Source organism: Mya arenaria, chromosome 2 (assembly GCF_026914265.1).
Source record: "Mya arenaria isolate MELC-2E11 chromosome 2, ASM2691426v1".
Lineage (NCBI taxonomy): Eukaryota > Metazoa > Mollusca > Bivalvia > Myida > Myidae > Mya > Mya arenaria.
In genome coordinates, this window is record NC_069123.1 from 42,862,946 (window position 1) to 42,887,926 (window position 24,981).

General features: G+C 36.1%; 1 protein-coding gene and 1 long non-coding RNA gene across 3 annotated transcripts; both read left to right on the forward strand.

Moving 5' to 3' along the window:
- Positions 1-2,362: 2,362 nt before the first annotated feature.
- On the forward strand, positions 2,363-10,582 carry LOC128223832 (zinc finger protein 474-like). Of its 2 annotated transcripts, none has more exons than XM_052933253.1 (7): positions 2,363-2,607; positions 3,998-4,196; positions 5,830-6,013; positions 6,237-6,415; positions 7,934-8,117; positions 8,330-8,510; positions 9,362-10,582. In XM_052933253.1, exons 1-7 carry the CDS (start codon positions 2,586-2,588, stop codon positions 9,520-9,522), a joined length of 1,110 nt encoding a protein of 369 aa, XP_052789213.1. In that variant the 5' UTR covers positions 2,363-2,585; the 3' UTR covers positions 9,523-10,582. The 2 variants fall into 2 exon arrangements, with proteins under 2 accessions (XP_052789213.1, XP_052789224.1); XM_052933264.1 differs by lacking the exon at positions 2,363-2,607 and adding an exon at positions 3,481-3,779.
- An 11,081-nt stretch (positions 10,583-21,663) lies between these two features.
- LOC128225185 (uncharacterized) lies at positions 21,664-24,267 on the forward strand. Its single transcript, XR_008259618.1, has 3 exons — positions 21,664-21,856; positions 22,506-22,572; positions 23,224-24,267. It is a non-coding gene; the product is annotated as an uncharacterized LOC128225185 (long non-coding RNA).
- Positions 24,268-24,981: the final 714 nt, after the last annotated feature.

A 24,981-nucleotide genomic window follows, 5' to 3' on the forward strand; every position in this document is an offset into this window, starting at 1 on the left:
GCAACACTAGAACATTTCGTTGATCAGACGAAATGCTTCCTTAACTGGAAGGTTGACAGTAGAGGTCCACAACTGAAAACCCATCATAACAACTAAAATTAATAACTGTTCACCTGCCACTGTGTAAGAATATTAATTAAAAATGCCAAAGCGTAACACCCTAACAAACACTTGCCATAACCCCCCCATAAGCAGTTGTATGTGTTTTGACAGATTTTTATGATATTGTATCCAAAGATGCAACAGATCCCTTCAGAGGAAAGCATGCTCAACCCTGAAGGGGTCGACTGGTCTTATATATATATATATATGTTACATATGTAAGCCTAAACCTTAACACGAAGAACAGGATATGCCAATTCGCATATTACCAACCAAGCACACCAAGGTACTATGAGCACACTTCTGCCTATAGCGGAACTTTACACTATTAACACTTCCTCCTGCAGCCGAGCGTTACACTATAAGCGCACTTCCGCCTACAGCTGAATGTAACACTATGAAAGCACTTCCGCCTACAATGGAGCGTTACACTATGAACGCACTTCCACCTACAGCAGAACGTTACGCTGCCTACAGCGAAACTTTACTCTATGAAGGCATTTTCCCCTACAGCGGACTGTTACACTATTAACACACTTTCGCCTACAGCGAACAATACTCTATGAACACACTTTTGCCTACAGTGGGAGTTACACTATGAACGCACTTCCACCTTCAGCGGAACATTACACTATGAATGCACTTCCGCCTACAGCAAAATCTTACACTATCAATGCATTTCTGCCTACAACGGAACATTACATTATGAATGCACTTACTCCTACAGCTGAACATTACATGAACGCATTTCGCCTACAGCGTTACGTTTCAATATATAAATTGGAAACTATCATGAATTGACATAAGCCCTTGTTATTTTTTGTTAAATTTTATTCATAACTAAAATGCATACTGAAATATTTTCTGGTATTAGAATACCATATCTTGTCCAGTGGGTGTAGGCCAGGGCAACTGAAAACAAAACTCCTTTTCCGTGGAGACAAGGATAAAAGATATTTAGTGATACACCTTATAATTCTCAATTTATTTTTATTTTTTAAGTTATGAAAGATTACTTGCACATTAAGCATTCACAAGAGGGACCTGTCCATGTGCAGATCAGATTCCATGTTGTTTTGAGAGCACCTTATTTCCTTTCGGAGGCTGTTCCATACCTGACAGTGACTGGCCTGAAAGTGGAAAGAGTTCTTCCCATATTAAGTTGTTCTTACTGATGGCATATCTACAAAGTTTTCATATCTGAGATTAGAATTACATGTCTTAAAAGCTACAAGGTTTTGAACATATTGAACATATGCTGGAGATATACAGTACACCCATTTGAAAGCAATGCATCTTATCCTGTTCAGATGTAATGTTCGAAACTGAACTCCATGAGGATTTTCATTAAGTTGATGTGTAATCATTAAAAGCAGTTTTTTAAGATCTGTATTGAAACTTTTCTATTTTTTCTGTTGGTCTTGCTACAAAAATGCCAAACAACAGGACATAAGTTTGATTTTGTTTTGGAATTATTTGAAATAAAACGCCAACTCCCGAAACCTTCAATTTGGCGGGGAATAATAAGCTTAATATTGATTGTCAAAGATTTGCTTAGTCTTTAAAGGAAATTCACTTGCTTAGCTGCTTTTTTTGCCCATTTTAGAAATCTGGGCATCTGGGCAGCTTAATTTAACAGACTATCTACGTCAATGCCTAAAAGTTTAACTTACTCTTCACAAACAATAGTGTGATTAAGTATATTGATTGTTTTATTTTTTTAACAGACTGAGCCAACTGAAATTGCTTGAAATTTGTCAGCGTCAGCCTGCATTTGATTAGAAGTAAACCAGTTTATTAAAATGTTACTTTCTTCTTTAAAAGTGGTCTTAACAACATCAGTATTTAAGAATATATAAAGAAAAAAATGATCACAATAATAACAACAACAATCAATATTTTTAATAATAATAAACATTATAATACCATTTTTGTAGTAATACTAACAATATCTTTGACAATACTAATTGTAATATATGAAGTTATACTAGTATTTATCATTAATTAATAAATCGTAATAAAAAATGAATTTGAATTTGTATTTGAATACAGGTTTTATGATAGACATGATGATATAATAAATGATTTATTATTTAAACTTATTATTTAAATCTCAATGTTCCCCTTAGCGATCTCATTGACTTGTCAAACAAAGATTAATGTCAATCAATAAAAGTATACATGAGTTGAATAGATATTCAGCATTTCCATTTGTATAAGAGCAGGTAGTGATAGTTTGGTTAACTCTACTCTAGGAAATCAATATCTGATATTGATTTGGGCATTTCAAATCAACCATTCACTTACTTAACCTCGATGTTCTGCTCATAACATGAATACATTTGAAAATATTCAATTTAAAGGGGGCTTCAGATTGGTTCTACATATCAACTTATATAGGGTGTATAAACTTTCTTCTTAATAGTTTTCTTATAGAGCAACAGGATATTAAAAATATCAGATCAAATAAATATTGATAAGCTATGCTTGGAATGAATGAGTTAGGTGAGTACAAATTTGCTTCTTTAAATATATTGTTAAGTATTGTTAAGGTGTTAGTTCCTGCCTCAGTGTCAAGGGATATTTTTACAGGTAAACAGTCACAGAATGGGGCCATTAGGCTAAAGTTAAATCAGGAGATACTGAGGGGATGAAATTGAGACCAAGAACAGCCGTTGTCGTCAATCATAAAGTTGTGAAGGAGAGTAATGCTGTGCCGCTAGAAAAAACTGAGTACTATACAGGCAGACGGGCTGCTAGAAGTTGCACAATCACCTGCAAAAAGATCAGAAGACTCAGGCAACCAGTCGGCAGCTTCTGCACACTCTTCTGGGGGAAGTCAAAGTAAACAAGCTAACCAGTCAACTCCTCAAAACCAGTCAAAATTGAGTTCTTCATTGGGAGCAAAGTTTGTTTCGTGCTTTATTTGGGGTAGTAAGTTTGGGGAAGCTTCCGTGAGCATACACGAACCTCAGTGTTTGGAAAGTGAAAATTAGAAAATAGTAGGCTACCAAAAGGGCAACGTAGACCAATACCAAAGAAGCCAGAGGTGCTAAAGTTAGCAGATGGGAAATATGATGTGGTGGCTATAAATGAAGCAGCGTGGCAGTGTGCACAAGCTCAATTGATTCCTTGTGACAGTTGCAGAAGAACATTTTCACCTGATCGGATAACTGTCCACCAAAGGTCATGTAAAGGGACTAGCAAAGAAATAGCCAAGGCTGGGCCTAAGCCTGTGGGATGCGGGGCAGCCAATCAGGGCCCCGCTGTTGGCCCTGGGTTCAAGAGGGAAGGCACTTTTACGTCGGATAATCCTCAACCGTCAAAGTCAATAGTACAACCTGGTCCAAGATTTATGCTATGTGGAAGAAAGTTTGGAACAAAATCTATAAGTTTCCACGAACCAAAGTGCCTTGAAAAATGGAAGATAGAAAATGATAAACTCCCAAAATCACAACTGCGTTCATTACCAAAAAGCCAGAAGTTGCTGGTGGTAGTGGAGAATATGATGTTGATGCAATAAATGAAGCTGCCTGGCAAAGCACACAGTCTCAGCTAATATCTTGTGGAAACTGTGGAAGGACATTTGTGCCTAATATGTTGTCTGTCCACCAGCGTGCATGTAAGCCCAAGGGCTGGGCTGCAGCCAACAACAATGTTGGCCTCAAACCATCTTGGTATATTGCTGTCTATTTTAAACTGTCTAAACAAAATTTACAGCATTAGTAGAAGGAAGATAACTGATGCATAATGTAACATAAAAAGATGACTAGCAGAAATGTGTCACATTTAGAGAGGAAATTGAACGTTTTCATAGTTTAAGTATTTAAATGATTTGTTTTCTTAAAAAATATAGCCTTTAAAATAAAAATAAATAAGTCTTACCATTCTACAGGTGGCCTGAAGCAGCCAAAACAGGGAGCAAAGGGTGGACCGCAGACTGTAGTATGCCACATCTGCGGGCGAGAGTTTGGGTCCAAGTCAATTGCAATTCACGAGCCCCAGTGTCTTGAGAAATGGAAGGTGGAGAATTCAAAACTGCCAAAAGGTCAGAGAAGACCACTGCCAAAAAAACCTGATGGAGGAATATCCAGGTTTGTGGATGGATTCTTGTGTAAAATGTTGAATATTTTACGAGAGGTCGTAAAACAAGACGTGTGTATGTAATTGTACATATAGCTACATATACATGTTAAAGTGGCAGTTGAGTTTAATAGCTGTTTGGTAAATTTCACTTTAAACTAGTACTTGTAGGCTCAATGATACTTATTGACAAAATTTAAAAAAAAATCATATCAGTTTGACTTTAGTAGCCGAAAAACAATTTATTATGATTTATACATAATCTAAATATTTAGGGCCGGCAGCAATGCCAAAGTCAACTGAAGGACCAAAATTTAAAATGTTTAAACAAATCAAATTCTGTTTAGTTTGAGGTTCATGAGTTTGCCTGAGTCTTCTGATCTTTTTGCAGGTGATTGTGCAACTTCTAGCACTGGGCATGTTTGTAGCTTTTTGCATATATATTAAGAATTAACCAGCATGATTCATATATCAGTTGCAACATGAAAAGCTGTAAGTAGGAGTTGAGCAATCTTCATGAAATAATATTTTATTAGATTTACAATCAAATAGCTTTTTTCTGGCAAGGTCTTGATACAAAAAGCACATGTTTATGAATCAAATTCGAATCGGAATTGCCCAATGAAGAATGTCTTGCGATTTTGTGTTGATTGCGACTATTTTAAAAAAGATATACCAGTATGCATTTTTGTAACCTGTAAATAAATTCCATCCACTATTTTTCATAACTTTTCTGAATAACTTTTTTTTTTGCCAAGATATCATCAAAAACGCTCAAGACCTTCTTGAATAGGTAGTCTGGGGCATTTTGACATAAAAAAGTCATAATGTTGACAGACTTTTCCATAATAATGTTAATGCTTTTTATCCAAAATCTGATAAAATCTTCTTTTGTAAAATGTGTTTAAGTGCTTACTACCCCAAAACATGCTACCAAGAATATACATTTTACTCCCCAAAAAGTTGTTCCTCTAAACTAAATAAAACATGAACTTTTTAAACGTTTTAGGTTTTGACCTTCCCAACCCACTTTTGGATTGTGGCTGACCTTTAAGGGATAAATGTACTGGTACATGTTTATCTAGGATGAATCAAATTTGTTTTAGCTGCATAATGCACCTATCAATATTTTGCTGAACCGGGCGGTTACAGGGTGGTAGGGGGCACAAAGCCACAAATAGTGGATTTTGTCAAACTGCCAAAATTTGCTCTATATCTCATCCCTTGAGCAGGGAAATAAGTCAAATACCCAGGTGCAGTATTCATAAATCTTAAAGTAATTTCTTAACTTTAGTAATGATTTTAATAGATACATGTAAGTATGTATTTTTGATAAAATCATTAAAAATGACATGTTTCAGATATTAAAAAGTTTTATATCATAATTATGCTTAGAGAGATACTCAAGTTAAGAAAATGACCTTAGTTAGGAAATGACTTAAAGTGTTTAATAAATACACCCAACCCCGACCCCCCTCCCCTAGAGTAGTAAAGTGTTAAAAGGCATTGAAATCCTTTAAAAAAATCCAGCTTAATAAGGTGGCAGTCTCATCAGGCTTCTCAAAAACAAACACCTGTTGTGAATCACCCACTGCCTCAAGTCGCCATATATAAAGAACTATCTGTTTGTTTCCAATTGAACAGAGAGGAGATGAATGACCTTGCCTGGGAGAATGCGAAGGCCCAACTGATCCCATGTGAGAACTGCGGGCGTCGTTTTGCCTCAGACCGCCTGCCCGTCCACCAGCGATCCTGCAAGCCCAAGGGTGGGGCAGGTGGTGGGGGCTCCACTGGTGGGGCAGGGGCTTTTGGGGGAGGTCAATCTAAGGTACTTAGATTAAGATATTTTTAAAGAGTTTCTTGTCTTCTGATTAACACCATTATGAAGCAAAAAATACATTTCAATCTTGACAGAATATAATGATTCTTATAAGCATCTAGCTGTCTTCAAAATTGATAAAGATTGAACTTCACTCTTCCTTAAGATAATACTAATCTTGGTAGGTGCAACACCTAGTATGGGTGTCTTGATTATCATTTCTGACCAACAGGCTCCAGTTTTTAAGAAGCCTCCTTCTATGGTGTGCTACATTTGTGGACGCGAATTTGGCACGAAGTCCATTGCAATTCACGAGCCCCAGTGTCTTGAGAAATGGAAGGCAGAGAACTCAAAACTGCCCAAAGGTCAGAGAAGACCAATGCCAAAAAAACCTGATGGAGGAATATCCAGGTTTGTGGATGGATTCTTGTGTAAAATGTTGAATATTATACGAGAGGTCGTAAAACAAGACGTGGGCATGCAATTGTACATATAGTTACATGTACATGTTAAAGTGGCAGTTGAGTTTAATAGCTGTTTGCTAAATTTCACTTTAAACTTGTACTTGTAGGCTCGATGATACTTGAAAAACTTACTTTCCATGTGCTATTGTACATGCCTTCCAAACGTGTACAATGAACACATACCTGGACAATGAAGTGCACAAGAAATAACCCACACTTATATGTATAAATAGTGTTTCACAACCCCTCTTATTATTGCCATTTTAAAGCATTGTCAACCTTATAGACATAATTTTAAAACAAATCATATCAGTTTTACTAGAGTAGCCCAAAATGAATGTACCAGTTGATTTGATTTATACATAATCTAATTATTAAGGGCCGGCAGCGATGCTAAAGTCAACTGAAGGACCAAAATTCAAAATGATTAACAATGATTTATCGGAATTGCCCAATGAAGAATGTCTTGCGATTTTGTGTTGATTACGGCTATTTTAAAAAAAAATATACCAGTATGCATTTTTGTAACCTGTAAATAAATTTCATCCATTATTATCATAACTTTTCTGAATAACTTATTTTTGGACAAGATATCATCAAAAACTCTCAAGTCATTGTTGAATAGGTGGTCTGGGGCATTTTGACATAAAAACAAAGTAATAATGTCGACAGACTTTTCCGAAATAATGTTAATGTTTTTTATCCAAAATCTGATAACATCTTCATTTGGAAAATTTGTTTAACTGCTTACTATCCCAAAACATGCTACCAAGAATATACATTTCACTCCCAAAAAGATATTCCTCTAAACTAAATAAAACATGAACTTTTTAAACGTTTTTTTTTTACCTTCCCAACCCACTTTTGGATTGTGGCTGGCCTTTAAGGGATAAATGTACTGGTACATGTTTATCTAGGATGAATCAAATTTGTTTTAGCTGCATAATGCACCTATCAATATTTTGCTGAACCGGGCGGTTACAGGGTGGTAGGGGGCACAAAGCCACAAATAGTGGATTTTGTCAAACTGCCAAAATTTGCTCTATATCTCATCCCTTGAGCAGGGAAATAAGTCAAATACCCAGGTGCAGTATTCATAAAACTTTAAGTAATTTCCTAATTTTAGTAGTGATTTTAATAGATACATGTAAGTATGCATTTTTGATAAAATCATTGAAAATGAAATGTTTCAGATATTATAAAGTTATTATATCATATGCTTAGAAAGATAATCAAGTTAAGAAAATGACCTTAGTTAGGAAATGACTTAAAGTGTTAAATAAATACCCCCCACCCACCCCAGAGTAGTAAAGTGTTAAAAGGCATTGAAATTCTTTAAAAAAAAATCCAGCTTAATAAGGTGGCAGTCTCATCAGGCTTCTCAAAAACAAACACCTGTTGTGAATCACCCACTACCTCAAGTCCCCATATATAAAGAAATATCTGTTTGTTTCCAATTAAACAGAGAGGAGATGAATGACCTTGCCTGGGAGAATGCGAAGGCCCAACTGATCCCATGTGAGAACTGCGGGCGTCGTTTTGCCTCAGACCGCCTGCCCGTCCACCAGCGATCCTGCAAGCCCAAGGGTGGGGCAGGTGGTGGGGGCTCCACTGGTGGGGCAGGGGCATTTGGGGGAGGTCAATCTAAGGTACTTAGATTAAGATATTTGTAAAGAGTTTCTTGTCTTCTGATTAACACCATTATGAAGCAAAAAATACATTTCAATCTTGACAGAATATAATGATTCATATAAGCATCTAGCTGTCTTCAAATTGAACTTCGCTCTTCCTTAAGATAATACTAATCTTTGTAGGTGCAACACCTAGTATGGGTGTCTTGATTATCATTTCTGACCAACAGGCTCCAGTTTTTAAGAAGCCTCCTTCTATGGTGTGCTACATTTGTGGACGCGAATTCGGCACAAAGTCCATTGCGATACACGAGCCCCAGTGTCTTGAGAAATGGAAGGTTCAGAATGACAAACTCCCGAAGGGCCAGCGGAGACCGGAACCTAACAAGCCAGAGGTTCGCTCTATTGGAGGTGAGAATAAATGTTATTTTTAGCTTTTTTTTGTTTTTCGATGAAAACATTGAGATATTGTCATAGCCTTGGTGTCTATGATGGCTTGCATTTTTTTTTTATCTTGGCCATAACTAAAAAAAATGGTAGACATACATGTATTTAAACACACTTATATCTGATTAAGATATTTTTTTTCTCAGGCAACAATTATTAAATCCAGCATTATGCGCCTATCAACACCCAAAATTCTTGATGTAATAATTGTTGTCTTAGAAAAAAACAACAGCTTTGACTTTTATTTCACTTAGCCCCGCATTGTTTAAGTAACTTATTCAGATGTTTGTGCATTTAAATATATGTTATCATTTTTTGTACATAAAATGGAAAGAAATGTTGGTACACAGTCGTACATGCTTATTTTAATATATATAAAAAAGGACAATCTGAATCATATTCTGCACACCAGGAATTAATAAAATGTTCATTAAGAATGACACTGTATAGATTTTGGTGGTTTGTATTTAGCTCACCTGAGCACAAAGTGCTCAATGTGAGCTATTGTGATCGGTCTATGTCCGTCGTCTGGCGTCAACAATTGCTTATAAATGTCATCTTCTCCTAAACCACTTGGACAATCTTAATGAAACTTTATAGGAATTATCTCCCCCCCCCCGCCTACTTTTGGGATCTTCCCTGCTACTTAGATTAATTTTTACACCCCTGTACAGCTTTGAGAACAAATATCAAGCTATATTGATTACAAATGTTTAGCACTTTTACTCAGGTGAGCGATGTAGGGCCATCATGGGCCCTCTTGTTTATTATTGTTAGCGATTATAAGCCACTAATAACATAATTCTTACCTCCAGCAACTGGTAAATATGATGTAGACGCAATGAACGAGGCAGCGTACCAGAGTGCAATGTCAAACCTAGTACCATGCCCGAACTGTGGGCGTACATTCAACCCTGACCGTCTGACTGTACATCAGCGTAGCTGTAAGCCCAAGGTGCCCAAGGAGGATGCCTGAACAATGGATTGACCACATTATGATGGACCACCTCTGTTTTAATATCATTCCTTTATACAGATTTTAATTGAAATAGACATACTTTGCTCATATACATGTATATATATGTATGTCAAACAAAGTGAGAGAAGGATGGTTTTTCCTCAGTTGGTATTATTTTATTACAACTTGATAGGTCATAAAGTAGTAACTGAATGGATAGAAATGTAAAAATTATGTTATTGTATTGGGTTTTTTTTTTTAAGAATATTAAGTTTTAAATTGTGTGAAAATACTTTGCTTAATTAACATATGTATTTAAAGCGTTTAATTGTGAAAATTCATTTTTTCATATATATGATACCGGTAGGCAAATCCATATAAATTATGTCTGATGAGCTTTAAATGTTTGTGAATTGTTATGCCCCAACACATACTTGTAAGTCATACATGAAAATGGTGTTCCAACCAAAATGATTAAGGCCTTCACCAATTGGTAACTTTCTATGATTCTGGCATTTTTTTAAACTTATGTCTTGAAACAAAATAATTCAAAATTTAGATTATTTCTATTTCATGACATGAAATTTCTCTAATAATCTGTTGTTGTTTTTAAAGCAGTTATGCAAATTATTTTTATGTAAAAAAAAATAATTCAACATTGATGGCCAGTTTTTTTTTTACTTTAACCGAGAATTATTCGAAAATTTACTCCGAGTGAACTCGCCCATTTTTCTTAAGGCGAATTATTCGAGGGAAGAATATTTGGCCGTTTTTTTTCTAAATAACTCGAGAATTATTCCCGGGTAGTTTTATATTGTTTAAATTGTCCTGGGTATATCTGGATTATTTGAATGATATGCATGTAAAATCATTCAAAATGACAGATTACTCGGTATCAATATTGGACGTCGGTTGATTTAAAATTGCAGGCAGACAGCTAGGTCGTCCGAGAGTGGCTAGGGACCGGATGAGCATATATAAATTATGATGTTGGCCGCACTATTCGCGATATTTTGAAACATTGGTTCTATTGACGTTTAAAATGTAAAAGATGTACGATAATAAATGATAAATATAACTAGTCTTAATAATCTTAAATTTCTTACCTTGTTATTCAGTTCCATGCATATTTTCTTTCAAATTACACATTACATAGAATGGCCCAGCTTATGTAAAAATAAAACAATAAATGATATTCAATAAATACCTGTATGTCAAAATTAAGGTTATTGCAGAATTTTATCAAGCCTGAATTAAAATTGACTTTGATACAGCTAATTCAATAAATAGCACTTTTTTGACTGTGTTTGTACACTCATGACATTTAAGTTAATTTATAAAAATATGACCAACAACATTGTGCAACAGTCAATATGTGTCATCAAATCTTAAAGGAATACCAATAAGTATATTTTTCAGTAATTTTGATAATTATTTTTTCATAAATGCATTTGTATTCAAGAGTTACACTATCAAATAACTCTCTTGCAAGATATGGAAAAAAATAGAAGCAATATTGCAATTTTGATGATAATTAGTTACTTTTCCTTATTTTAAATGATAATTAAGTCATATATAAGTACAGCTAGATTGCTTATTATTTAGTTTACTCAATCTTTCGGTTTGAAATAGTACGAGTAAAATAGTACACACAGGACAACATATAGTTAACAAGATTTCAAGATTTTCAAGACTTATTATTACTTCTTATCAGCTCATCATATTTGTTATAAAGCTTTCTCTTACCTTTTCCCTGTAATTGTTGTTATCAACCTTTAAAAATGCTTGGCTCATAATTAGGCAATCTGTAGGGTCTGATATTAACCTCAACCTATATTCCCTTATTCTTCTCCTCTCAGACTCTTGTGAAACTTTCTTGGTATTACACTCCCCACTCTTACTTAATTCAAAGTTTCTGCTCCTTTATCTATAATTAAAGTGGAATTTTACAATTAGCCTATCCATACATTCACATGCAATCATTATCTGCAAGTGTGCTACTCAAATGTACAGGGTACCGTAACTTCTTACAAAAAAAAAATAGATCTTGAATATAATAACATTTTTAAAAGATAGGTTATGTGTCTGTTTACATTTAATTCTGGTCAATGAAGATATATCATCAAGGGAAAGTAAAAAAATAATTCTTTTATATATAAATGCATTTATTAATCCCCCGATCCCCCGCCACAGAGTGGGGAGGGGATTGTACGCTTGTATAAGGTGCCATACGTTATACGCAATGGTCGATATATGTAATATGTGTGCATGCACAAAACTTTTTAGCGTATGCCGACGTCCTCTTCATAAGTAAGGCATACTCTAGACATACGTTAAGTATATTAGAGGTAGGCTATTCATACGTCGAGATATGTTGGCATGAAGGTGTTGTACCGTACAGTAAACTTATTGATCACCACATATGGGTAACTGCTAACCCATAGCTAACCCGTATCTGACGTATCTGCAACGCATATTGACGTATTCGGAGTACCTCACCATCACTTCTCTACCCGTCATCAGAGAAGGCTTCGACAAGAATACCAACTAATCGTTCTTTAACATCAGTCGGCTTCGTGCCAATAGGACGAGGTGGAGAAGAAGTCAGACGGCGGATGGTCTGGTCCTAAGATTGACGGGAAGAGGTGGCGGCAACTGGTAAAGCAATTGAGCCAACAAAAGAGTTACGGAAACCATCACCGGGATGAGGAGGAGGAGGAGAGAGAGTGGTGACTGCGAACGGCCGGTATGGGGCACAACTGGGAAATCGTGAGCAGGTGAATCGGCGACTTTGGACGATGATGGTGTAGATGGGTTCTGCTTGACCTCAGCCTCTGGCAGGCTTCTTGGTTGCTGTCTTGGTGCCATGTTGATGTTGATAGCTCGCTGACTACTTTATGAATTATGTTAATGCGGTACTGTAGATATGCGCCTTATGTATGCTGAAGATACTCATGCGTGCGTTGGGCAAAGGTCGAGAACGCTGGTCATACGATGTGATACGCTGTCGTAAGTTATATATACAAGTAAGCGATACCTACAGGTTAGACATGCGATATGTATACGTTTAAAACGTTATGTTAATGGAATCGCCCAATTTATTAATGCTGTTGAAATTGTCGATGGTTTTTTGGTTGTATGCCGACGTGTTGACATGATTTGATGTATTTACATACGCTACTGTAAAGTTTCAATTTAACGCCTAAGTGTGACTGTATATGTACCAATAAGAGCGCCTTTATCCATGCGTTTGCGTAAATTGCGTTTGAAAAAGATATCCAAAATCATTTGCCTTAACTGTCTTGTAATCAGCATACTATACTTATGCATTTGTGTAAAACTACAGAAACAAGCTCAGTACCTCTATGCATGTTAAAACGTGTTACGTCCTTGTTACGGCGATGTTGCTTGAGAAACAGCACTTTGTTATGTGCGAAAACCTGAACAAATCGGACTCCAGTGCATGTGAGAAGGTGTTTCACTGTTCTAGCACCCTTGTTACGTTCATGTTAAAGCTGTCGCGATTTGTAAATCGTTGTTGCACCTTGTTAGGAGCTACAACTTTGAAATCCTCTACAAATCATGATTCATGGTGTTACACCTCCACAAATCATGTTACATGGTGTTACACGATCGTAAGACCCTTGTTACGTTCATGTTATGTGTTACAGTATCGAAGCGATTTTGTTAAACCTTTTTATAACAACTATGAAACAGGGGGCCTCTACAAATCGGAATCCTATGCATGTTAAACGTTGCTTACAAAAACGTCGCGATTTCGCACAATTTTGTTACACTTGGCTACTGTAGTTACGGCCTTACGCTTGGCTACTATTGTGATGTGTAACACTTGTTACGGTCCTACGCCTGGCTACTGTTGTGATGTGTTACACTTGTCGGCCCTACGCCTGGCTACTGTTGTTATGTGTCTCACATGTTACAGCCTTACGCCATGCTACCGTTGTGATGTGTCTCACATGTTACGGCCTTAGGCCTGGCTACCGTTGTGATGTGCAACACTTGTTACGGCCTTACGCCTGGCTACCGTTGTGATGTGCAACACTTGTTACGGCCTTACGCCTGGCTACCGTTGTTATGTATATCACCTGTTACGGCCTTACGCCTTGCTACTGCTGTGATGTGTATCACCTGTTACGGCCTTACACCTTGCTACTGTTGTGATGTGTTACACCTGTTACGGCCTTACGCCTTGCTACTGCTGTTATGCTTTACGGCCTTACGCCTTGCTACTGCTGTTATGTGTAACACTTGTTACGGCCTTACGCCTTGCTACTGCTGTTATGTGTAACACTTGCTACGGCCTTACGCCTGGCTACTGTTGGGATGTGTAACACTTGTTACGGCCTTACGCCTTGCTACTGCTGTTATGTGTAACACCTGTTACGGCCTTACGCCTTGCTACTGCTGTTATGTGTAGCACTTGTTACGGCCTTACGTCTGGCCACTGTCGGGATGTGTAACACTTGTTACGCCCTTACGCATTGCAACTGCTGTGATGTGTTACACTTGTTACAGCTTTACGCCTGGCTACTGTTGTGATGTGTTACACCTGTTACGGCCTTACGCCTTGCTACTGCTGTTATGTGTAACACTTGTTAAGGCCTTACGCCTGGCCACTGTTGTGATGTGTAACACTTGTTACGGCCTTACGCCTGGCTACTGTTGTGGTGTGTAACACTTGTTACGGCCTTACGCCTGGCTACTGTTGTGATGTGTAACACTTGTTACGGCCTTACGCATGGCCACTGTTGTGATGTGTAACACATGTTACGGCCCTACGCCTTGCAACTGCTGTGATGTGTAACACTTGTTACGGCCTTACGCCTGGCCACTGTTGTGATGTGTAACACTTGTTACGGCCCTACGCCTGACTACTGTTGGGATGTGTATCACTTGTTACGGCCCTACGCCTGACTACTGTTGGGATGTGTAACACTTGTTGCGGCCTTACGCCTTGCTACTGTTGTGATGTGTAACACTTGTTACGGCCCTACGCCTGGCTACTGTTGTGATGTGTAACACTTGTTACGGCCTTACGCCTGGCTACTTTTGTGATGTGTAACACTTGTTACGACCTTACGCCTGGCTACTTGTGTGCTTGTGTAACACTTGTTACGGCCCTACATATTCTTGTAGATATTCATTAACAGAATGAAGCACGGGCTATTCCAGGATTTGATTTAAGAGTGGGTGCACTTTGGTGGTGCACCTAGCCTGCGCCCAAGCACCTAAGACGAAACATTTCGGCAGTAAACGTCGTATGGATGGTTCGGGGACAACGTCCAAAACGTTTAGCTAATTTTAATCTAAGACCGAGCATTTTGATGTAATTAATGCATATAAGTATCTATCATGTGTTTCCGGTACGGATAGAAAAATCCGACCCTCGGGCACGTGCGTAAGCCAGTAACGAGGCTTGCCAAGTTACCGGCCACGCAACGTGCCCGAGGGTATAATTTTTCGATCCGGACCGGATAAACATGATTGATATTTTTTCTTGTACATCTAAATTTATCATTTTGTGGGGAAAATGAAGTAGAAAACGAACTTATTTTTGTACAATTACACCAAAAAGCGAGTGCGACGTTGTTTACTGAGCGTAGTAATTTTAAATAACTAAAAATAGCGTTTTTAAAGCTGCACTCTCACAGATATACCATTTTTACAACTTTTTTTTTATTTTTTTGTCTTGGAAAAAGCTAATTTTTGCATAAATATCTGCAAACCAATGATATATGATTGCTGACAAAAAATCAGATCGTTGATTTTCATATTTCCGTTTCAAAAATAATGTTTTATGGCTTAAACCGTTTAGAAAAAAATGCATAAAACATCAGTTTTTGGACAGAAATATAAAAATCTGCGATCTAATTTTTTATCAGCAGTCTTTTATAGCTGGTTTCCATGGGTTTTCGCAAAAATTGGCTCGTTCCAAGACAAAAAATAAAAAAGTTGTCAAAACGTTCAATCTGTGAGAGTGCAGCTTTAACAATTATTTATTTTCAATTTTAATTAAAAGTCTTGCAAACATATATATTTGATTGCGCTTTATTGAAATGGCATAATATAGTTTTTCATAAACCATACAATAAAAGAACTTGAATAAAAAGTGGCGCGTCTTACATGGGGTATGTAACAGATGGTTGTTTTTTTCAGCACTGGTCACATGACCGGAAACACACGTCCGGTATGCAAGAATATACGTATCTATCATGTGTTTCCGGTACGGATAGAAAAATCTGACCCGAGGGCACGTGCGTAAGCCGGCAACGAGGCTCACCCAACCAATAGTCTCTATATGCAAACTGGAAAATAATGTAACAATAGAGCTAAAAATGGCCAACCCTTTTAAACTGTATTTTTATCTCTTTTTAGCAAGAGCAAGGTTAATGGATTGAGCGTTATGTTAACATACGTGAGCATAGGTATACATTTATTTCTTTTGACATTTTTTATTTATTTTGGTTTTGTCGTGTTATTATCTGCCGGTATTTTTGGCAGTACACAAATTTAATATGTAAGGTATTGCATGTACGGGTCACGAAAAGGATACATATATTATGTTTACAAAAAATAGGCATTTTTGGTTTAAAAAAGTGCATATCAAAAAGCTGTTTCTAGTCAAAATAAAATAGACGTCGTGTGGAAAAGCGTACGGCGGCTAATCTATCCCAACGCCACTCGCCTTACCTCTTCATCCACTGTAGTATATCTAAAGTGGAAAATTCAAGTAATAAGCATAACCGTGTTCACATTTAAAGAACACTGGGACACAAATACCCATCTGGATCCACAGTGCTTGTAATGCACCAGTCAATTATAACCAGTGGTATACCGGGGATAGCCGGAGAAATGGCCGCGTTTTTACTTTCCAGGTGGCCCCGCAGGGCCGGGTGACCGCGGTGGTTTTGTCATAGCGCCAAATTTAGAGGAGATTGGGCCTTATATAGAGTCTCTGGGTGCGGGGGCATTTGGCCCTTGCAGAGAACATGATAACTCACAAATCAGACATAGAAGTCTGCTCTGTGCAGATATACGGTAAAAAAGACCCCATCACAATATATAATGTATATGTTCCTAAAACTAAATATAATAACATAAATACATATAAACACATATTCAAAAACTTAGGACGAAACACCCTAATTGTAGGAGACTTTAACTTAAAACACATCTGCTGGAACCCAGCAGGAGACTTCCGGTATGACGGCGAGGCCGATGACTTGCTTACATTCCTAAATGACAATAATCTAAATTTCTTAAATGATGGACAAATAACGAGAGTATCCGAAAAACAAAACGAATCAGACAGTGCTATTGACTTACCACTCATCTCATCACATCTCCACTCCTCTAGTGAATTCTATGTAATAAACAACACTTTTGGTAGTGACCATCTACCATTACTAACGTCAATTAAATATTCCACAAATAAAACAACAATCAATATTACAAAAAATGGAAAACAGAAAAAGCCTCAACTGAATCATGGAACAAATTCCAACAACTCTGTCATACCGAACTAAACTATGATATAACTGAAAATGATATTCAATATAATTTCAATCATTATTATGAGAAACTTACGAAAATTCTCGATAGAACCTTACCAAAATCTAAACCTAAAATTAAAAGAGTAAAGAAAAGTGTCCCATGGTGGGACACTAAATGCGACAATGCTATAAAATTAAGAGAAAAATGTAGGAAAATTTATAAAAAAGACCCAACTTCTATTAAACATGAAAACTGGCTAATGGCTAGGCTAAAAGCTAAGGAAACAATACAAAATGCAAAAAAGCAAGGATGGCACAATTTCTGCTCGAAAATAACTCACAAAACAAACTCTAAGGAACTTTGGGACTTTGTCAGAAAAGTAAAAGGAATTCCATTGCCCGATGAACCACCATTTAAAATAGGCGACAAGGTAATACACAATCCCAAAGATAAGGCAGACATATTAGTAAAACATTATGAAAAGATCAGTAGCGATAATGAATATACACAAGACTTCATTGAATTAAAAAACAGGACCAATACAATTATAAGTGATGTAATTAACACAGAAACTCGTAGGGAAGATATTGAGTATAATGCAGATTTCAGTATGGTTGAACTCAACAGGGCACTAGCTAATTGTAAAAGTGGCGCACCTGGTGAAGATGGCATACACTATGAAATTCTTAAAAAATTACCAACATCTGCAAAGCAAACACTTCTAAGCCTCTTCAACCAATCTTGGAAATCTGGTTCAACACCAGACTCATGGAGTGAAGCTGTAATAATCCCTCTCCTGAAACCAAATAAACCTAAATATGATCCCGCATCATACCGGCCAATCTCACTTTCATCAACTTTCACTAAATTAATGCAAAAAATGATAAAACCTAGATTATGTAACTTCCTTGAAACAAACAAACTGATATCAAAATTCCAATCAGGTTGCAGAGCCAATCATTCATGTGAGGACAATCTAGTTAGACTGGAACATGATTGTAAAAGGGCACAACTTGACAACAAATACCTAGTGGCAGTATTTTTGGACCTCAGCTCAGCATTTGACAAACTATGGAGTCAAGGAGCTCTAACATACCTACATAAAATAGGAATAAGAGGTAAAATGCTCAATTGGATTAATGCATTTATCAAATCCAGGAAAATAAAAGTATTACTAAAAGGAGAATACTCAGAAACCATAGAAACAGCCAATGGCTGCCCACAGGGTAGTGTCTTATCACCAATCATATTCTCACTTTTCATGAATACACTAAGAGACTCAATCGAAAAAAGTAACTCAGAAATCCAAAACCCTGCCTACCATAGTGACCTATCTCAGTTTGTAGATGATGCAGCGATATGGACAGTTTCTAAAAAACCTGAAATAGCAGTTAAAAACATCCAACATACTCTTAATAACATAGAGACATGGAGTGAAAACTTCGGTTTCAAAATAAACCCAAATAAAACTCAAGTACTCATAGTACACAAACAAAGAGTGAAACCACTTATGCTTAACAAAAGTTATAGACAAGAAAAAGGACCCTAACATTAACCGCCAAATAGTAAATGAACACATCAATAGCAAATATTACAACTCATGGCAGGTCTTCACGGATGGAAGCAAAGACCCGCACCTCCATTTGGCTGGGGCCGGGATAGTAGGCTTGTCTCAAAATATGACACCCCTTTTTTAATGTGGGTTAAAATTTGACTTCAGGCTTTCTATTTATTCTTGTGAACTGGCGGCAATTGACCTTGCACTAAAAATGCTGCGCCAGCAAGCAGAAGCAAACAATATACACAAGAAAGTAACAATACTATCAGACTCTTTAAGTGCACTCATGTCAATGAAATAAGCTTTTCTAGGTCACGACCAGAAATTTTACAGCAAATACTTAATAATAATACACTGCTTCATGATCTAGGAGTGTCAATAACATTTGTCTGGATTCCTAGTCACATAGGCATCTTAGGAAATGAAATGGCTGATAAAATTGCAAAACAAGCATCAAGGCAAGGTTCACGAACAAACATCAAATTAAGCGTCCCTGAAGCATACAGCTGGATAAAGAAACTAACAAAAAACAAATTTGTAAGAGACTTTGAAGTATATAAACTTGAGCACAATTTTGAGTATGGGGAAATTAACACTACAATCAAAACATATAGTACTAATACACTTAAAGATAAAGTATACACACGACTTCGTTTAGGAACCAGTATGCTAGCTGCTGAGAATTATACAAATACTGAATGCTGTATCCAATGCGGAGACAAAGAAACATTCCATCACATTTTCTTTAAATGCCCAACTTATATGGAACAACGAGAAAGCCTGAAAATAGAACTTCTGAAACTAAATATGTCAGTCATCGACAGGTATCATCTGATGTTTCCCGAACCTGATATTACAGAGAAGGTAAGGGAAGCAGTGTTTGCATACCTGTCGGGAATAAACTACCTAAACAAAATTTAATACCACACAAAACAAAAGGTTCTATAAGAAATAGGGTCTAAATAGCACAGCACTTATCAAACAACATATGCAAAACATGTTCATTGTATACGCCGTGTACCTGTTGTTGGGACCCTTTTTGAACAGGGTGGTAATACAATGACTGTTTTAACATCAATAATAAGCACAAAGCATAAATAATAATCTTCAAAAAAAGCACGTTCATTGTATACGCCGTGTACCTGTTGTTGGGGCCCTTATCAAAAGGGTGGTAATACAATGACTGCTTTAACATCCCAAGGAAGCGAAAAACATACATTAATAATAACTTAAGAAATAAAACAAAATAAAATAAAAAGCACGTTCATTGTATACGCCGTGTACCTGTTGTTGGGGCCCTTTTTTAAAAGGGTGGTAATACAATGACTGCTTTAACATCCCAAGGAAGCAAAAAACATACATTAATAATAACTTAAGAAATAAAACAAAATAAAATAAAAAGCACGTTCATTGTATACGCCGTGTACCTGTTGTTGGGGCCCTTTTTTAAAAGGGTGGTAACACAACGACTGCTTTATCATCCAAAAGAAACAGAAAGCATAAATAATTTTATTTTTTTCTAAATAAAATATAAAGCACGTTCATTGTATACGCCGTGCACCTGTTGTTGGGGCCCTTTTCAAAAGGGTGGTAATACAATGACTGCTCAAACATCCTAATGAAGCTTAGAAAATAATTCCCTATAAGTAAAACTTTATCTTAGTGAGGGGCATCACGATCCCCTCCGGCGCCTTGCTTAGAGATACGTTCATTACAAACAACAAATATGGCAGGTTTACCTGACAACTACAAACACATTATGTTATATTGAACAAGAATGAGCATAGAGGGAACGAAATGATAACCGGCGCCTTAAGCGACACACACGATAGTGATTCACACGATGAACGAAATACTAAGCTAACAGCCAAATGTATATAGAATATTTATTGTTTTACATATTTTACCTTTTGGAATTACCGAAACATACGAATGGAATTCATGGATTTAAGCAGGTTATCTGGAACGATGAATACCAAATCGACTATCCATTATTATCAAGCCCGGTAAACAAACATTTCATCCATAGAGTTATGAGATGAACGCGTATAAATTGGATCTCTACTACTTTTAGTAGCTATAAATTACTGATTTTCAATCTACATTATGGTGACAAAACATTTCTTTTCTTTTCTTCTTTCGTTTTCACATGAAAGGATGAGGTATTAAGGAGTATGATGATATACATCGATTTAACCATTAATTATTAAATGCAAGTCACCATAACCTAAAACGAAACCAAATTATTTTTCGGGCGAAGTTGTCAAGAAAGAAAACCAATATCGGTATAAACTGTATAGAGACATTTTGAGTTAACAATTCTACCGATTTAAACCGTTACATCCATAGTGCTATTAGAAGTCCATGATGATTTTACATGCTATGGTGATGGTGTTGTAATATAACGCTTCTGGTCCAGGTTTATTGTTAGGAAAAACAGTTTTTGATCCTAGCCCTAATTCATTCATTCACTTAAAGATATTGAAATTTTGAAAATATACATGGTTACGACCTATTGATAAAAAAGAGAAGGCACTGTACCAGGGGCTATATACCTGTGTATAGAAAGTATACTATGTATTTTTTTATCCCGCACATACATATTAAAATGGAAAAAATCGGGCGCAGGCCATTTTTAAAAAAAAAAAAAAAAAAAAACAACAACAAAAAAACACACACAAAAAAACCTATATTATTAATCATTATTATTTTTAAAACAACCATAATTTCCATAATTGCACAATAAGGTCCGCCCGGTTAGCTCAGTCGGTAGAGCGTTGTACTGTTAATCGGACAACCCGGGTTCGATTCCCGGGCGGACCAGGTCACTTCTGTTGTGATTGGTTATGAAATCCTTTCTACGACCATTCGCACTGCACCACTGCCCCTGGCATGTACAGAAGTTGTCAGTTCCTTACAGAAGTGAAGGCACCTAGTACTGGTTCACCGCCCAGGATAGGTGTGCGGTGGTTGAACTGTCACTCTGGGACCCTTCAATGTGCTCACGCCGGGACCCGGAGTATAAACTACTAACACCACCACCAACAATCGGAACTCCTCGGCTAGTATCAAGATATGGCCTCGGATATAATACGGGTCGTAAGAAAATAGTCCATCATGGCCGACCAAGAAGATGCATTCGGAACTCCTCGGCCATTTTTTTGTTTTCAATAAAATGGCCGAGGAGCTCCGAATGCAAGAAGATGTTCAAACAGACAACCAAGAGATATGTTAGTCCAAAGACAGAATGAGGAGCGAACTTTTACCACTTATTTGTGTGTAAGTGTTATTTTTATACTTATTGTATTTTATTAAAATATAAAAATGGTTTTAAAAGAGCCCTCATGAAAAACTAAATGGAAATGTCATTAATTCTTAGTGGGTGGGGTAAAGTCTTCTTTTGACAGATTCTAATATAGTGATAATAACAATTTTGAAGCTCCAGTGATCAATGGCAAAAATTAAGAAAACAAATACTCTATTTGATTTTTTTAATAACAAATAAGTCTGAATCTGACTTTACTTAAATCGATAATAGGTTAGACTTTCTTTCTCAGTGTATTTATATCTCATACATTTCATATCATTAACTTTAATTTTTTATAATTAAAATTTACATTCTTTTTAACTAAGGATGTATGGTTTATATGTCAGTGAGTGTTGGTATCGAACAACTTAATGTAATGGCACAATTAAATGCCTCGGCCCTGTTCACTAATATAGTTCTCTAAATAAATTAGATCTTCATTCTAGACCTAGTGGTTTAGCAAAATGAGTTTGAACGCATAAACCAGCACACATTTCTTTCAAGGCTAAATTCTATGATATCCATCAGTGGTGGTGATGCAGAAACATTGAAAAATGCTGAAATTTTTACTGTGCCAATGAAATGCAGACATTTAAATTTTAATCTTTTTGTCATTTTCAGAGTATGGTACCAGGGGTGCGGCTGACTCTGATTCCCGGCTTGTTCTAATGAAAAAAAGGCAGATAAGGTAATGGTTGTGCTATTTTCGAAATTCGGACAATAATTTTAACAGTCAAGTATCCTATTGGTTTAAGCCCAAAAGTACCTGCATGTTTGTACAATTAATCAACAAGGATTGACAGTATTAAAATATCAACATTGTAGATGAATTTAAACATGATAACAATTTCATTTCATATTTTTTAATTTACCAGTAGTCCAGAGCTAAAAGCTGCTCTCTCACAGATTCTTGGTCATTCTTAAATAGCCCAAAGGAGTAATTAAATTAAATTTACACATATAATTAATTATATGGCTTAAAGCAATAGTAAAAAAATATTTTCCAAACAATTGAAATCTGTTCTATTATGTGTGACCTTATATGACTAGATAGAAGGAATTTTTACCAAATTTTCAAACTTGTATATGAAAGACTGTGATCTGATATTATGTCAGCAGTCTAATATCACTGGTTTCCATACATTTGCACAATAATTGCCAATTTAAAGACAAAAAAATAAAAAAGGTGTCTGAACAGTAAAACTGTGAGGATGCAGCTTTAAATTGGTGTTGCACTTAATATTTTGTGAATACTTTTCTGTTGTTGTACAGGCTTTTAAAATAATTGATCTGAAAATATGATTCCTATTATTGTTGTATTTTCTGTTTTCTATTTCAGGGACTGGAATCCGAATGTAATCAAAAATGCCATTGTATGAGGATTGACCTGCAATGCATGGAAATCATCTAACACAACTGCAACGCCTACCTTGGAAAAATAAGTGCAAGATGGAAACAAAGCATTCAGTGGAACATCTTGTCATCTCAAATATTTGATGACTTACATACTGATGTGAAGTTGAAGATAAAAGTCATCTGTAGGTCCGTGATTATTAAATAAATCTGAACATATATTTAAAAGGGTTATATGGTAAAGGATTTATCTACGCTTAAAGTGGTTTTCCTATATTATGAAGGGAAGATAACTACAAAAACAGAAACAGATGGCATCGGCAGACCAAATAAAGGAAAACTATTTTGTTCAGTTCAATTTTTAAGACTTCAGAAAATTTGTTAATAGGGCACATCCTTGCAAATGCCATATTGTAAACTGGGCTCTTTAAAATGTGAAAAGGTGAAAGTGGTCTAGAGGATAAGCCTCAGATTCAAGGTTGTGAGTTCAAGACCTCCAAGATCATTTCTCTTGACCTCAGGAAAAGGATGTCCATACTTGTTTCTACTTAGGCAACAGACTTAAGAGTGATTCTGTAAGCTTCCAGCTTGCATAGCAATCTGATAAGGCATAAAATAAGATACTAGCTGACTTGTAAAATATATACTAGCTGACTTGCAAACAGTTTTTCCATTTGTGTTGATTTATTTTTCAGTCTGTTGGAATGTTTATTAGAAGTGATGCGCATTGCTTTCTGCAACCAATATTTATTTTCTTTATTAAGTTAAATTTAACGCACACATAACATGACTTGTGATTTTACAGATGCATGTTTATTTTGTTGATTGTATGAGTTTATTTTCTCAAATGATGTAATAAAAGTTATTCTGAATGACTGTCCTTTTTTGCTTGAAGAAAATGTGTTGAGGTTTTGGCATAGCATAGTGTCATCATCATCATCATCATTGTTGTGTACAAATAAAACATTCAAAACAATGTATTAAAAACCAAACTGTCAAGCCAAGTACTCAAAGAGGCACAAGAATATTGCTAAAGAGACCGGTAATACATTTAGACAAATAAAATGCAAAGAAAGATCTATAATTCTGACACATGGTAATGCTTTAAATAGTCCTCTCATTGTGTGTTAAAGTGGAGACATACAGTATTTTTTGTAATGAAGACTTAAATTTGTATGGTAACTTAAAGCCATATTTGGGGATTAAACGCCAGAAATATTGTGAAGTCTCCCAAAAGACTCAATGCACTTAAAAGGGCTTGGCACAGAAATGAAAGTAAAAATGGGAGCAAAACCTAATTTATCATTAATTTTACATTGGATTGCATACAGATGGCTCTGTTATTACTTGACTAATATTAAAAAATAAAATTAAGAGACATGTTGATCCAAACTGTAATTATTCTTGTTTACATTTTATGGAGTTGGACATGAAAGAGTCATTTGGTGAAGAGTGATCTAAAGGCTAATTATTCAAAAGAGATTAAGTATTATTGAAAAAAGTCTGGTATACATTGCTGAAAAGCTTAGTGACCTGGCTAAATATTTTGTTTAAGGCTTTTATTTACAAAAAAATAAATCAGTTGAGTATCTTATCAGTTACTCTTTTGGTGTTGTTGTTTTTAAATAAAAAATGACAATTTACTCAAAGATATTGAGACTAATAATTATAGATTAAGACAAATATAATGTGTAAGGAAACTTCTAATGAGTGGTTTTATCCACAGCCTAGGAGGTAAAGTGTA